The sequence below is a fragment of the Schistocerca nitens genome, chromosome 5, assembly GCF_023898315.1.
Source record: "Schistocerca nitens isolate TAMUIC-IGC-003100 chromosome 5, iqSchNite1.1, whole genome shotgun sequence".
Classification (NCBI taxonomy): Eukaryota; Metazoa; Arthropoda; class Insecta; order Orthoptera; family Acrididae; genus Schistocerca; species Schistocerca nitens.
This window is the reverse complement of record NC_064618.1, coordinates 440,934,690-440,951,875: the sequence shown is the minus strand read 5'-3', so window position 1 is coordinate 440,951,875 and position 17,186 is coordinate 440,934,690. Positions and strand designations below refer to the sequence as shown.

Here is a 17,186-nt window from a genome sequence, read left to right as displayed (position 1 = left end):
CTTCACAAGATACTTCATTGTGTAAGTTTACTGACATGCTTGAATGATACATTAGAAGTTGTCTTCTCTCGTTGTCCAGTTGATTGTTACTAGGTCTTTGAGTGGACTTCAAATAAATTTACATAAAACCATTACAGTAGATTTTCAATTTTATGCATATTTATTATCACTCTTCCAATTTGATAATGATCACCATTTATTTATTGAAGGTCATACTTCTAATAAGATAGATCAGTAAACCACATAGACTTCAGTGAGTTTAAATAACAAAAATAATTGGTGGTAGTACATGGTCCACATAGAATTAATGTCTGCTAAAAAACTTTAAACAAATGACCATATATAACGCTATTGCAGAACTTTAATAAATGTCTGATGAGATACATTTGACTGTGTTCTGTGGTATCTTGGTATGGACTGACTGTGTGACATTTATATAGCGATTGCTTAACACAGATTGCCCGCGGTATTGTCCACAATGCTTATTGAAACATGTGTAAGAAGGTTGTTGCAAAGTGTTAAAAGTGCATAATTATTACATTTTCAGTAGTAAAATAAAATGTTAGTTTATCATTATTGGCACTTGTTGACAGCCAGAATGACAGTTAATACATACATGCATCAGAGGATAACATTATTCTGTTTAATTACAAGTCGTATATTGTTCAAACCGTGTAAGTGATAGGTTCTGCTGTATGTAGTATCTAACAGAGCAAGATGAGCTTAACATACTTATTCTTATTCTGAACTTGATAACACTATTATTTTTTACTTTTCTCATCTCTTTTTCATTAGTGGTATGTATGCAATAGCTACCCAAAGCAACTAATTTGTTTTCAGCCAGTATTTCACTAAAATTCATTATTCACTTTGTAATTTACTGACTGCTGATGAGTTGTTTGTTTAGTTCTTATGGAAAAATTTTGTTTTAAGAAATGTTCATGATTTACTACTCATGAAAACCTTGCGAATGTCAAAATTCAAGTATATTGAAAATTGTTTCTAGATTGAAACAGCTTATTTGAAAGCCCTTTCAAGTAAGCATCCTGTTTTTCCTGGGCACTTAATGTTTCAAGACATTTGTACTCGGATTTAAATTTGTGTTCGTGAATATCCTACGTTAAAATGATACTTAAAAAATTCAGTGTTACAGTTCTGTAGCCCAAATTTTTCTGTTTTCAGGAATATGTGCTTTTACTTAAATGACTGTGTTTTGTTAACTTTTCCAATTAGAAAACTTCATCTCCTTGAAAATTTCTATCAAACATTGAGAATCCCTGTTGACATTAAAGTGTCACTCTCATAAAGTAGTACCTATTATCTTGACACTTTCTAGTTATGCAGCTTTTAGGGAAACAAACTTACTTCATTGCCATTTTTATCTTTCATTATTTCTATCTTTTATGTTAATAACTAAAATGTAGCTACTAATTCTATATTTCAAAAATTTGTAATTTTAGTAATATGCACCCATAACTGCAGTCAGTCCATGCCTGGTAATTGGAATGCTAATTTCAATGTCAGTAAGTCATAGTTGGACATTCATTCAAAGCGTATAATTCATTTGTCAGTCTGTTGGTGAGTGTCCAGCATGTACACTTATTTTGCCAATTAATGCCACTTGTGAAAAAGACCATTGTCCCCAAAAGTGGAGCATGCAAAACAAAAAGGACTGTAAAATATCTCCAGAAAAATCCTCATTGTCAAAAATGTTAGTGGCAGAGACTCAGAAACTGAGACAAAAAATTAATTTCTCAAGTAGAAAAAAAAACCTTGGCCCTAATGAGTTAATGAAATTAGATCAGTCAACTCTCATGGCAGCAATATTCTTTGTTCAACCTTCCATATTATAGATTATCCTCGTTGTATACCTCTACACCCAGTTCTCCCAAATAAATGACTAAACTCTTGCTCCTGTAGTCTGATCCCTGTATTGTTTCCCCCTCATGGGAGACTTTGTGTTTCGATGTTGATTAGATGACTTTACTAGTAACTTGTAACTAAAAAGTTGTGTGTATTATATTGAGGCTACACAGTGTTCTCTTATAAAAATATGTGAAGTAATGTTGATGACAATATGAAGCTATCACTCACCAGCTTTAACAGAACTATTAATCTTCTTGTATTCATTTGGTTGGCTTCTGTATCACCCTCAAGGAAATTCCGTGCCTCTGTACTTGAAAGCGAAATACACCCTCCAGAAAGCAGACAGAAGCAATACTTTCAGAAATACTTCTTCTCCAATAAGTAAACGAGTAAATAAATATTGTATAATGGCTGTATTAATTCTTTACAATATGAAAGAATATAAGGGCTATATTTTATACAAATAGTCAGTAGCTTTTTCATAATGTACATAAAATTTAAAAAATGCATGTGTAAATGCTTTCCAGCATAGAGATTCTAATAGCTGATGGGAATGTAGTTCAAGGCATGGGAGAATGATAGGAAGGCTGTCTGTCAAAATATCAGCTTTTTTTTTATGATTTTACCTGGCTGCAATCTTAAGAGTTAATTGAAAAAAATACATATATATATATTTTAGCAACAGATTGGCAAATTCAATTGCAACATTAAAATTTTTTATGCATTAAGTCATGTAAAAAGAGAAATTTGTGTTGTGAATTACATATTCTATTTTGGTATCCATGTTTTTCTGGTACAGTAGAGTCCTGTTAATCCAAACTAATTGGGAGCAGACCTTGTTCAGATTATCAATTTGTTCAGACTAGCAGGGATTACGGTGACGAGTTTCTAGAATGAAGTATACCAAGCAGATAAGTAGGTACACCATGGTAACTAATGGGAACAAGTTTGGGAACAATGGCCCACTCTCACTCCCTGCCCTTGTTGTTGTGCATTGTTGAAACCTTTTTAGCGTCCTGGGTCAGTGCACTGTCAGTTGGCTTTCAAAGCGCTTGGTTATGTTAGATATCGATTGCTTGCATGCATAACAGTTGTATTGTATTGTATTCGTTCAGGTGTAGTGGTGAATGTATTTTCGTCATGAGTAAACGGAAACGTACAATGTTATTTCTCAAAGAAAAACTGAATGCTTTTAAGCGGATAGACAGTGGTGCGAATGTATCTAAACTGGCAACAGAACTGGGTATTGGTAAAGCAACCATTTCTAATTGATAGAAGAACTGAGTGAAGCTACTACAAATGATAGACAATCCCTGGGTGTGATGAAGCTAATGAAGATGATGTAGATGAGTGGATGGCAGCGGATGGGGCATGTGTGGAAAACCTGACAGACACTGCTGTGACTAAAGACCAGGAAGAAGGGGACTGCTGTGACAGAAGTGACAATGAACCTGAAAGCGACAAAGGAGAGCTGGTGCCACACAGTGATGCAGCAGAAGCCTTTGACTCCGTGCTACATTATTCGGAGCAACAGCCCACTGCTACACCTGCTGATTTGATATTTATGAGACAATGGCACAACTATACGTCATATAGCACACTGTCTTCATTACACTAAAAAACAATGGCTGAGTTTTTGTCATCTAAAAAGTAGGGATAAAATATCCGCTGTATTTTAGTAAGTTTGACAGCTTTTCTTTCATTGTTGTGAATTGTTAAAAACTGTTTTCTTGCCAATTTGTCTAATACATGTTTACTGTACTGTGTAAATTAAAATAGTGTGTATGTACAGTAGTTTACCACACAGTTTTCTGTACTTAGTTTAGATTTACCGAATGTTCGGGTTAACCGAACATGTGGATTATCGGGGTTCGGGTTAGCGGGACTCTGCTGTATTTTAAGGACAATTTGTAGCATTATAGATGGACATTCATGAAATTCTAATATGGGCATGATTTCCAGTTAATATAAAATTATGTAATGTTGTCCATTGACATTGGTAAACACAGATGTTTTAACACTTACCAAACTACTTGTCTACAGGGTATTAAAAGGGAAGTAATATTTGTTACAAGCTGCACATGTAATCCTGTCATACATATAGCATTTACATCCTGGAGAGATCTCCATGCAACGTCTAGTGGTAATTCTGTATTTTATAAATTTCACCATAAAAATTATCTAAAAAGTCCATCAAATCATTTTCATTCTTCAGGAGTAGCTTTTGGTACAGTGTTACTGTCTATTTTTAGCATGTTAATACTTCATTTCATTTCAGGTGTCAGCTTGGAGGCCGACTGGCTACTGGCAGGTAGCCATGACTTCTATATCTGCCCCAATGCAGGGGCAGCAGCCAAGCAGCTAGAATGCATCCCATCAGGTTTGAAGCACAAGATCCCACAAGTAGCAACACCAGTACATTCACAACTGCTGGGCAGCTCAAATCAGGATACCTGTTATATAGATTATCACAATTAATCATGCTGCTTTATATATTTTAATGTAAAATAAAGAACTGGAGACTGGGGGTTTTTGTATTAAAATTGATATCTTTATACAAAAATAAAAGCTGAGTTATAAATCAGATTATGATTTATTACACATTCTGCCATGTTGCAGCTCATGAACAGTTGGCGATATATTACTTACATTTAACATTAATATTTTAATACGTAAATGTGTTTTTTCTGATTTCTTAGAACTGCCATCTTGGCCTCTGTTACCTTGACAACAGTATTGCTTAGCAGTTGTACAGTGATATCTAAATATTTTATTATTTTCATAATTTAATGTAATTATTTGGTAGTTGCACATCTTGTTATGCCAGCATGTATATGAAAATAATTTTTTTTCTTGTTCTTTTGCTTATTGGCCGGAAAGTACTATGAATGTTTTTGTAACTCATACCAGTGCTGCTAGGTGGCATTTCATCATCTTTTAATCTGTAAGCTCAGTAATTCTAACATAAAAAAGACTACTCGTCTGATCTATAACTATTTACATAGTTATAAATATAATAGAGGGAAACATTCCGCGTGGGAAAAATATATCTAAAAACAAAGATGATGTGACTTACCGAACGAAAGTGCTGGCAGGTCGATAGACACACAAACAAACACAAATATACACACGAAATTCAAGCTTTCGCAACAAACTGTTGCTTCATCAGGAAAGAGGGAAGGAGAGGGAAAGACGAAAGGATGTGGGTTTTAAGGGAGAGGCTAAGGAGTAATTCCAATCCCGGGAGCGGAAAGACTTACCTTGGGGGAAAAAAGGACAGGTATACACTCGCGCGCGCGCACACACACACACACACACACACACACACATCCATCCATCCGCACATACACAGACACAAGCAGACATTTGTAAAGGCAAAGAGTTAAACTCTGGGCTGGATGGGAGAGGACAATGACTAAAAAAGGTTGAGGCCAGGAGTGTTAGGGGAACGTAGGATATAATGCAGGGAAAGTTCCCAGCAGCGCAATTCAGAAAAGCTGGTGTTGGTGGGAAGGATCCATATGGCACAGGCTGTGAAGCAGTCATTGAAATGAAGGATGTCATGTTTGACTGCTTGCTCAGCGACAGGGTGGTCCATTCGTTTCTAGGCCACAGTTTGTCGGCGGCCGTTCATGGGGAAAGACAGCTTGTTGGTTGTCATGCCCGCATAGAATGCAGCACAGTGGTTGCAACTTAGTTTGTAGATTACGTGACTCGTTTTCATAGGTAGCCCCGCATTTGATGGAATAGGTGATGTTAGTGACCGGACTGGAGTAGGTGGTGATGGGAGGCTGTATGGGACAGGTCTTGCGTATAGGTCTATACAGGGATATGAGCCATGAGGTAAAAGACTGGGACCAGGGGTTGTGTAGGGATGGACGAGTATATTGTGCAGTTTCGGTGGACGGCAGAATACCACTGTGAGAGGGGTGCGAAGGATAATGGGCAAGACATTCCTCATTTCAGGGCATGATGAGAGCTAGTCAAAACCCTGACAGCGCATGTAATTTAGCAATATGCTGAGGGTCTCACTGAAGCCTTCACAAACTGTAACTACCCTCCAAACCTTGTACAAAAACAAATCTCCTGTGCCATATCTTTCCAGTGTCCCACCAGCTCCCAAAGTCCCACCATGTGGCCACAGAGGAGCATTCCCCTTGTAACTCAATACCATCCAGGATTGGAGTAACTGAATTATATCCTCCACCATGGTTTTGACTATCTCTTGTCCAGCCCTGAAATGAGAAATGTCCTGCCCACTAACCTTCCCACCCCTCCCACAGTGGCATTCTTCCGTCCACCAAACCTGCACAATATACTCATCCATCCTTAGACAACACCTGCTCCCAACCCCTTACCCAATGGCTCACACCCCTGTAATAGACCTAGATGAAAGATCTGTGCTAAACATCCTCCCACCACCACCTACTAGAGTCCAGTCAGAAACATCTCATATCCCATCAAAGGCAGAGCTTCCTGTGAAACCAGTCATGTGATCTACAAGCCAAGATGCTACCACTGTGCTGCATTCTATGTGGGCATGACAACCAACAAGCTGTCTTTCCCTATGAACGGCCGCCGACAAACTGTGGCCAAGAAACAAGTGGACCACCCTGTTGCTGAGCGCGCTGCCAAACATGACATCCTTCATTTCAGTGACTGCTTCACAGCCTGTGCCATATGGATCTTTCCCACAAACTCCAGCTTCTCTGAATTGCGCAGGTGGGAACTTTCCTGCAATATATCCTATGTCCCCATAACCTTCCTGGCCTCAACCTTGGTTAGTCATTGTCCTCTCCCATCCAGCCCCTTCTGTCACCATTCCAGCTCTACACAGCCCTCATTAATCCATCACACCCAGTCTTCTTATTTCTCTCCTTGCCTATTATCACTCTTCCCCCCCCCCCTCCCCACCTCTCAGTTTTCTCTGTCTAAGTACCCAACTGGACATAGCTGCCCTACCCTCTTTCCACCTCGTCCCTCTGTGCTCCCCAACAGCACATCATTGTCCGCCATGCCTACCCTACTATCACTCACCCTCCATGCCCCAGCCTTCTCCTTACCCCCATCCACTCACAGTTCTCATCATGCTGCTGCTTGTGTAGTGTGACCTCAGTTGCCTGACACTGCAGTCGTGTGTGTGAGTTGTATTTGCGCGAGTGTGTATGTGTGTGTTTGCCGTCTAATTCTGATGAAGGCCTTACTGGCTGAAAGCTATTATTTGTGACAGTCTTTTTGTTGTGCCTATCTGCGACTCAGCATCTCCACTATTTGCTGAGTGGCAACTATCCTCTTCACAATATTGTTACATTCTTTCCTGGGTTTTCCATTGTTTGATTTGTGCAATGATTGCAGCAGAGCTGGTAAATGACATGGCTGCTTTCATACGTGGTATGGCCCCTGATGGGGTAGAATATAAACCTGTGACAGGATTGGAATGGGAAGCACTGGGTGGGTGCATGGGTGGATTGGGCATGCTGTGAATCTGGATCTTCCACATTGGTATGATCCTTTGGGTTAGTGGATGGGATTGGGAGTTGCATAGGGATGGACTAGGCTGTTGTGGAAGTTGGGTGGGTGTGAGAACACCATGTTCGAAGGCATGGGAAGGATCTGTGGTAGGATGTCAGTCATTTTAGGGCCTGATGATAGGTAATCAAAGCACTGGTGAAGGACATGGTTTAGTTGTTCCAGTCCAGGGTGGTATTTGGTGATGAGGAGGAACTCCTGTGTCGCTGGTTCTTCAGGGCGGTGAGAGGATTGGGGGTGTAAGGGGAAATAACACGGGAGAATCGTTTGCGGACTAGGTGCAGGGGATAGTGCCTGTCTCTGAAGGCCTTGGTGAGACCGTCGGCATACTGGGTACGGGAACTCTTGTCACGGCAGATATGCTGCCCCAGGATGTAGAGGAGGGATTTTTTGGTGTGAAAGGGATGACCGCTGTCAAAATGCAGGTAGTGTTGGTGGTTGGTGGGTTTAATGTGGACAGAGGTGTGGATGGAGCCATGAGAGAGGAGATAGTCAATATCTAGGAAGGTGGTATGTTGGTTTGAGGAGGACCTAGTGAAGTGGATGGGAGAGAAGATGTTGAGGTTTAAAGGAATAAAGATAGGGTGTCTTGACCCTGAGTCGAGGTTCATTGTTGATATCTTCATGGTCTGGACTCGGGGTTATTGCGGAAGTGTTCTAATTGTGTCTGTCTGCACCTCAATGTGTTATCTTTATGGTAAGTAACAATTTATCAATTCCTACATTGTTTATATCCCTACATGGCGTTTCCATTGTTTGATTAAGTCTACAAGAAATGAGGCAAGTGTCACAATAGTGCTTAAATTTTGTCATCCTCTGTCAAATTCCCATAGTCTGTGTTGGATACCAGATGCAGATAACAGTCTACGGATCAAGTCTCCTTAAATTTCTGTTCGGATTTCCAATGCAGATGGCTTCATGTAACTCATGAGAAAATTCCACCTTGTACATATCACAGAAAACTATGTACTGCTTCTCAAGGTGGCGCCGCTAACATACATACAGACAAATAAAATCACTTTCCAATCGCAAGCATCACTTTGCAAGATCTTGTACAGGCCGAAATATTAATTGGTTCCTTAACTGAAAATATTCAGTTAGGATCGTCTTACTGTCTATGTGATTTTGACCCCAAAGTTGTGAAACACTGTGTGAGTCACACATCTGCGATTGAAATCTCCTTTCAGCTTGTATGTTACTGTCCAGAGATGGTTCGGTGGAAGCTCTTGATTCAATTTTTAATACATAAATCAAAAAAAGGTTTGCGCCACGTTTGTTCCAAGAGTTCCAGAACCTGTACAGAAAATTGGAATAGAGATGAACATTGTTGTAACGGCAACCGGAACAGTTGCGGGGTTGAAGTGACGGAAAGTGTAGCGGGGCCCGCAGAGCAGCCTGCGAACAACAACACAACGGGAGAGGATGGACACGACCAACGAAGGACAGTTCGAACAACAAGACCGAAACAATGGAGTCACAAGAAAACCTAACAACCACGTCCACTCGTACACAGAACAATAAAGTAAATAAGCTGTCTAAGGCGAGGTGATGTGTCCAGAGACATACGCAAGATTAGACTTGCTGGCTGACCAAGAGGCGGGCGCTTAAATACTCCATTGGGGGAACCGCTATTGGCTGCTGGAACTACGCATTCCATTGTGGCGCTCTCACACTAAATATGGGCCAGGAGGCGCACGCCGCCATAACTTACGGCGCGATGGTGCGGAGACCTCTAGGGGTCTTCGACGTCCACGACATCTGGTGGGGATTCGAATTCCATGGCGTGCAGTACCAGAAACATAAACATCATTTCTGCCCTTTTTATTGCTCATGAAAACCACCCATTGCATGTTGTTCCACCATACAGCGAGACCTTCAGAGGTGGTGGTCCAAATTGCTATACTCGGTAGCACGTCCCCTTGCTTGATGCATGCCTGTATTCATCGTGGCATACTATCCACAAGTTCCTCAAGGCACTGTTGGTCCAGATCGTCCCACTCCTCAACGGTAATTTGGCGTAGATTCCTCAGAGTGATTGGAGGGTCACGTCATCCATAAACGGCCGTTTTCAATCTATCCCTGGCATGTTCGATAGGCTTCATGTCTGGAGAACATGCTGGCCACTGTAGCCGAGCAGTGTCGTTAACCTGAAGGAAGTCATTCACAAGATGTGCATGATGGGGGTGCGAATTGTTGCCCATGAAGGTGAATGCCTCAGTTGTTGCCCATGAAGGTGAATGCCTCGCAAATATGCTGCCGATATGGTTGCTCTATTGGTCAGAGGATGGCATTCACATATCGTACAGCCATTACGACGCCTTCCATGAACACCAGCGGCGTACGTCAGCCCCACATAATGCCACCCCCAAAGCAGCAGGGAACCTCCACCTTGCTGCACTCACTGGACAGTGTGTCTAAGGCATTCAACCTGACCGAGTTACCTCCAAACATGTCTCCGAAGATTGTCTGGTTGAAGGCATATGCGACACTCATTGGTGAAGAGAATGTGATGCCAATCCTGAGCGGTCCATTCAGCATGTTGTTGGGGCCATCTGTACTGGGCTGCATGGTGTTGTGGTTGTGAAGATGGACCTTGCCATAGATGTCGGGAGTGAAGTTGCCCATCATGCAGCCTATCGTGCACAGCCCTTCGACAACCTGAGCGAGGCATGTCATTGACAGTTCTTGTCTCTCAGTATCTCCTCCATGTCTGAACAACATCGCTTTGGTTCACTCAGAGATGCCTGGACACTTCCCTTGTTGAGAGCGCTTCCTGGCACTAAGTAACAATGCGGACACGATCGAACTGCGGTGTTGACCGTCTAGGCGTGGTTGAACTACAGACAATACGAGCAATGTACCTCCTTCCTGGTAGAATGACTGGAACTAATTGGCTGTCGGACCCCCTTGGTCTAATAGGCGCTGCTCATACATGGTTGTTTACATCTCTGGGCAGGTTTAGTGACATCTCTGAACTGTCAGAGACTGCGTCTGTGATACAATGTCCACAGTCAACGTCTATCTTCAGGAGTTCTGGGAACCGGGGTGATGCAGAACTTCTTTTGATGTGTGTATATAGCTGTTCAGTTTCATCATATCTTTTTTTTTCTTCTCAGCATTACAATTGCTAGGACATGAATTCTTCTGCAAACGTAAAGATTTCACAGCTGTCACTTACACTCATTAAAATGTGCAAGTGCAAATAGGTTGTAGGTATGTGTCTTCTCAAGTTTCTTTTGTATACCTATGACATATTTTCTGAAAGGTAGTTTATTTCATAAGCAACTAAGAAGTGGAGCCTGTCGCTTGCAAATATGGAAGCTCATACCCAATGTGAGATGGTCTTACCTTTAATCTAATGAATTTTCTTCCATTCTTGGAAATGTAAATCAACACCACATTGCTATTAAATTTCAAGAAATTAAAGTGTTACATGCCATTTAGGCAAACAATGTTTCACACTTCTTGTGTAGTACAAGGAAAGATGATTCTGATGGAATAATATTAAGGAGGGGTGTTTGTGTTCGTGTCTGCAGACATTAAATGGGAGGTTTGAAATTTTAGAAAAGATGTGATAACAGTTAATGGCTTCACCTGCTGTGGGCAGGACTTTTTACATTTGGGCATTGTGACTTGTCAGTGGTTTCACCGTCAAAGAGCAACCACACTCTCAAAGAATGAAAACTAAAGACAAGATGGCTTTGTGACAAATGAAATATATTGTGATCTTGTCATGTTGAACCTTTGAGGCATATATCATATGTAATGTTGTGTTCTATTCAAATTCTCGAGTCATTCTAATGAACTGTACACCTGTTCAAGAAAATGTATGTTTGTAAAAGGGAAGTAGTGGACATGCGTTTTTGTGGTATGGGTAGAAGTTTTCTTCTTTTGTTCCAGTAAGAGTTGCAGAACATGAAGTCAGACCTTTCCTCTGCTACACACAGGTTTTGGAGATACTGATTAGCATGACCTCTACTTCAAGAGAATCAACTATGGAGACCGGATTAAAAAGAAAAGGTAAAAAAGGCAAATGTTACATTGGGTGACAGATCTCAAGAAGTGTTCTGACTCAGCTTCATCTACGAGGAGGGTGCCAGCAACTACATAAAACCCTAAACTAACAAGAAAAACACTTGAAAATTAGTAAGAAAATTAGGAAAAAATCAGTATTATTCTCACGTGTGTTTCAAAAATTCTTATGTACTATGCAAGGTAGGGGTTTAATGTGCCATCGACCATGATGTCATTAAAGATGAAAATTGTGTAAGGGTGGGAAAAGAAATTGACTGTGCCCTTTCAGTGGAACCATCCCGGCTTTCAACTTAAGGAATTTAGGGAAATAAATGAACAGTTAAATCCTGATGACTTTGTAAGGATTTGAACCTCTGCCCTCCCATGTTTGAGTCCTGTGTCTTATCACTGCTCCACCTCACTCAGTACAAGTACATTTACTGAGGTAGTGACAAACCTCCATGTACTACACTGTTAAGTCTCACACTGTAGAAATTTAGCAGTGACTGTCCTATATGTTCAGAGTCATGTTCAACATATTTAATTTAACTTTCTTTACTTTGATGTGTGGAAACTATATCTGTTGATGCTAATGGTGACGGTGGCATCTCAATGGGGAATATTTCCACATTGCTTCCTCAGACTGCACAGCTCAAACATGACACTATTCCTGTATCCTTAGAAGAATGAAAACTGGGCAGTAGTAAACTGCTGATTATTGCTGACCATGTTAAACTTCTATACTGAATTTTTTTAATGTTTACATTCCTTTCTGTTAGTATGTTGCAAAGCTTTCATGACCTCGCAATGTTATGAGAATTATTCAGTTACATATTTTGTATCTGACAGACCATTTAAAAAATGCATCTTCTTCAAATAGTTCCATCAGACCTACTGCATTTTTTCCAGTGTTTGGCTTATTAACAGAAGTAGTTTTTAACTCGTGTGAAGTTATACTGTGTAGTCCCTACGAAAGTTTTGTTTCCCTTCTTTTTATTATAAAAATGTTTCCCATCTAGGTGTCCTTTCTTTCTAAGGAACAGGGAACAGTTACAAGCAACCAGAGCTAGTGAGCAGGTTGGTGTAAAAGTATTGTTATTCAGTTTTTGATTAAAAACTGTCAGGAATTCAACACTCTGTGATTGGAATCATTGTTGTTGTGGAAGAGCCATCCGTCTGATTGCCTCAATGTAATTTTTTTTTTTTCCTGCAGTGCCTCATGCAATTACTTCAGCTATAGAAGGTAGTAATGGTGGTTAACTGTGGTATTTTACAGAACAAACTGATCATAGGTGATTCTCTTCATGTTGCAAAAACAAATGTAGATTAAGTGGTTTTACATTGGTTCAGTTGTTGCTTGATGTGTGTATCATCACCTGTAATGTTTTTGACATGATCAAAATCAGTTTTGAATGTTCTTGCAATTATTGACCCACATGGAGTACACTCTGTTTATTGGAAAGTATGTGCAGAATCAATTCCGTTGCCTTATGTTTCATTTTCTTTCATCTTGGTACAAAATTGACATGAACTTTAGGATATTCCAGTCAGTTATCAATTGGGTTGTGATTATCAAACATGATTGCTCAATAATTATTCATTATTCTCATCTATTCTGGAAGGCAAGAGATACTCTCATAATCAACAGACATTCAAAATTTGTTAACTGAGACTCATTCATAATCTTGTGCTTAGCTCAATGCTTGCTTCTGACAGTTCTGAGGTAACAGAGGAAGGGTTTCTGCAGAGTCCTCAATATAAAGCAGAGTTTTAAGCTAGTGTTAGCATAACCATGTGTGCAATAATTGTTAGCATGGAAAAACTAAAAAGAGAGTTGCTTGTCAAGTGTGTCATGAGAAAAGACTTCTTTTTGTAATGTATGCCAAAGAGTTGCACAATGTTTGCACTCATGTGCAAACTTTATTGTGCATGAAACATAAGTGGAGCCAGAAGCAACAATAAACCATGAAAATTATTGAAACTGATGACCGTTCATAATTTGGTTCGATTAATTCCACAAAATACAGTACATAAAATTGCTTCAGTGTTGCTACTTAGACAATCAAGACGGGAAAAAAATGCATTTTTTACTTTGAGAGCATGAGGACTTTTTGCCCACTAATTTTTTTTTTGTGCACAAAGTAATCTATAATGCTGAACTTGGATCAGGCGTGACATCACATACAAAGCCCATAAAGATTTTGAGAGGAGGTCATAAGGGCAATCACCAATGTATTGTGTATATTCTTTCAGTTTATGAGTTTGGTATGCCAGCCAGAGGTGCATTGGCCTGCTCAGAAACCAAACATACAAATATTTTGTACGTGTGTACTGCTGTGAGAGTGGTACAGCTATGGGAGCCACCTTGCACCTGCCTTATTAAGTTTTTTTGTAGTCTGGTCTGGCCTGGTTGAATGTATACACTAGATGTGTATGCCAGTTCATGTATTTGTCTTGGTCTGTCACAATTACTGAAGATACTAAAGAGTATCCGAGGGCATGCAGCTTTACTGTATGGTTAAAGGATGATGGCGTCCTCTTGGGTAAAATATTCCAGAGGTAAAATAGTCCGGAGGTAAAATAGTCCCCCATTCGGATCTCCGAGCGGGGACTACTCAGGAGGACGTCGTTATCAGGAGAAAGAAAACTGGTGTTCTACGGATCGGAGTGTGGAATGTCTGATCCCTTAATCGAGTAGGTAAGTCAGAAAATTTAAAAAGGGAAATGGATAGGTTAAAGTTAGATATAGTAGGAATTAGTGAAGTTCGCTGGCAGGAGGAATAAGACTTTTGGTCAGGTGAATACAGGGTTATAAATACAAAATCAAATAGGGGTAATGCAGGAGAAGGTTAATAATGAATAGGAAAATAGGAACGCGGGTAAGCTACTACAAACAGCTTAGTGAACGCATTATTGTGGCCAAGATAGATACGAAGCCCACACCTACTACAGTAGTACAAGTTTATGTCCAACTAGCTCTGCAGATGACGAAGAAATTGAAGAAATGTATGATGAAATAAAAGAAATTATTCAGATAGTGAAGGGAGACAAAAATTTAATAGTCATGGGTGACTGGAATTCGGTAGTAGGAAAAGGGAGAGAAGGAAACATGGTAGGTGAATATGGATTGGGGCTAAAAAATGAAAAAGTAAGCCGCCTGATAGAATTTTGCACAGAGCACAACTTAATCATAGCTAACACTTGGTTCAAGAATCATAAAAGAAGGTTGTATACATGGAAGAAGCCTGGAGATACTAGAAGGTTTCAGATAGATTATATAATGGTAAGACAGAGATTTAGGGACCAGGTTTTAAATTGTAAGACATTTCCAGGGGCAGATGTGGATTCTGACCACAATCTATTGGTTATGACCTGTAAATTAAATCTGAAGAAACTGCAAAAAGGTGGGAATTTAAGGAGATGGGACCTGGACAAACTGATTAAACCAGAGGTTGTACAGAGTTTCAGGGAGAGCATAAGGGAACAATGGGGGAAAGAAGTACAGTAGAAGAAGATAGAGTAGCTTTGAGAGAGGAAGTAGTGAAGGCAGCAGAGGATCAAGTAGGTAAAAAGACAAGGGCTAGTAGAAATCCTTGGGTAACAGAAGAAATATTGAATTTAATTGATGAAAGGAGAAAATATAAAAATGCAGTAAATGAAGCAAGCAAATAGGAATACAAACGTCTCAAAAATGAGATCGACAGGAAGTGCAAAATGGCTAAGCAGGGATGGCTAGAGGACAAACGTAAGGATGTAGAGTATTATCTCACTAGGGGTAAGATAGATACTGCCTACGGGAAAATTAGAGAGACCTTTGGAGAAAAGAGAACCACTTGTATGAATATCAAGAGCTCAGATGGAAACCCAGTTCTAAGCAAAGAAGGGAAAGCAGAAAGGTGGAAGGAATATATAGAGGGTCTATACAAGGGCGATTTACTTGAGGACATTATGCAAATGGAAGAGGATGTAGATGAAGATGAAATGGGAGATATGATACTGCGTGAAGAGCTTGACAGAGAACTGAAAGACCTGAGTCGAAACAAGGCCCCAGGAGTAGACAACATTCCATTAGAACTAGTGACGGCCTTGGGAGAGCCAGCCCTGACAAAACTCTACAATCTGGTGAGCAAGATGTATGAGACAGGCGAAGTACCCTCAGACTTCAAGAAGAATATAATAATTCCAATCCCAAAGAAAGCAGGTGTTGACAGATGTGAAAATTACTGAACAATCAGTTTAATAAGCCACGGCTGCAAAATACTAATGCAAATTCTTTACAGACGAATGGAAAAACTGGTAGAAGCCGACCTCGGGGAAGATCAGTTTGGGTTCCGTAGAAATGTTGGAACACGTGAGGCAATACTTACCCTACGACTTATCTTAGAAGCTAGATTAAGGAAAGGCAAACCTACGATTCTAGCATTTGTAGACTTGGAGGAAGCTTTTGACAATGTTGACTGGAAAACTGTCTTTCAAATTCTGAAGGTGGCAGGGGTAAAATACAGGGAGCGAAAGGCTATTTACAGAAATCAGATGGCAGTTATAAGAGTCGAGGGACATGAAAGGGAAGCAGCAGTGAGGAAGGGAGTGAGACAGGGTTGTAGCCTCTCCCCGATGTTATTCAATCTGTATATTGAGTAAGCAGTGAAGGAAACAAAAGAAAAGTTTGGAGTAGGTATTAAAATCCATGGAGAAGAAATAAAAACTTTGAGGTTCGCCGATGACATTGTAATTCTGTCAGAGACAGCAAAGGACTTGGAAGAGCAGTTGAACGGAATGGATGGTGTCTTGAAGGGAGGATATAAGATGAACATCAACAAAAGCAAAACGAGGATAATGGAATGTAGTCGAATTAAGTCGGGTGATGTTGAGGGAATTAGATTAGGAAATGAGACACTTAAAGTAGTAAAGGAGTTTTGCTATTTGGGGAGCAAAATAACTGATGATGGTCGAAGTAGAGAGGATATAAAATGTAGACTGGCAATGGCAAGGAAAGCATTTCTGAAGAAGAGAAATTTCTTGACATCGAGTATAGATTTAAGTGTCAGGAAGTCGTTTCTGAAAGTATTTGTATGGAGTGTAACCATGTATGGAAGTGAAATGTGGACGATAAATAGTTTAGACAAGAAGAGAGTAGAAGCTTTTGAAATGTGGTACTACAGAAGAATGCTGAAGATTAGATGGGTAGATCACATAACTAATGAGGAGGTATTGAATAGGATTGGGGAGAAGTTTGTGGCACAACTTGACTAGAAGAAGGGATCCGTTGGTAGGACATGTTCTGAGGCATCAAGGGTAGGACATGTTCTGAGGCATCAAGGGATCACCAGTTTAGTATTGGAGGGCAGTGTGGAGGGTAAAAATTGTAGAGGGAGACCAAGAGATGAATACACTAAGCAGATTCAGGATGATGTAGGCTGCAGTACGTACTGGGAGATGAAGAAGCTTGGACAGGATAGAGTAGCATGGAGAGCTGCATCAAACCAGTCTCAGGACTGAAAACAACAACACTAAAGAGTATTACACAGTATATGTGTATTTCTATTTACACTTCATATAACTAATAAAATGTGTTGCACAATACAGTGTCAGTAAAAATATAAACATTGTATAATCATATAATTGCTTAATATTCCATACCTAGCTGACATAAGAATCTTGTTTTTTCTTTGACCTTTATCCCATATCGTCACTGGGTGGCTTGTTTATCTGGATTTGGTATTGTTAGTAGTATAAAGTGGTCAGATGCCCTTCCTTGTCACCCTTTCTCCACCACC

At 40.1% G+C, this 17,186-nt stretch overlaps 1 protein-coding gene across 1 annotated transcript in view; it reads right to left on the bottom strand.

Annotated features, from left to right (window-relative positions):
- Nucleotides 1-219: 219 nt before the first annotated feature.
- LOC126260513 (uncharacterized) overlaps nt 220-17,186 on the bottom strand; it is a 76,269-nt gene continuing 59,302 nt past the window's right edge. The window contains exon 6 of the mRNA XM_049957846.1: nt 220-4,319. Coding sequence (XP_049813803.1) covers nt 4,148-4,319 — 172 coding nt within the window. The 3' untranslated portion in view covers nt 220-4,147. The remainder of the gene's footprint in view (nt 4,320-17,186) is intronic.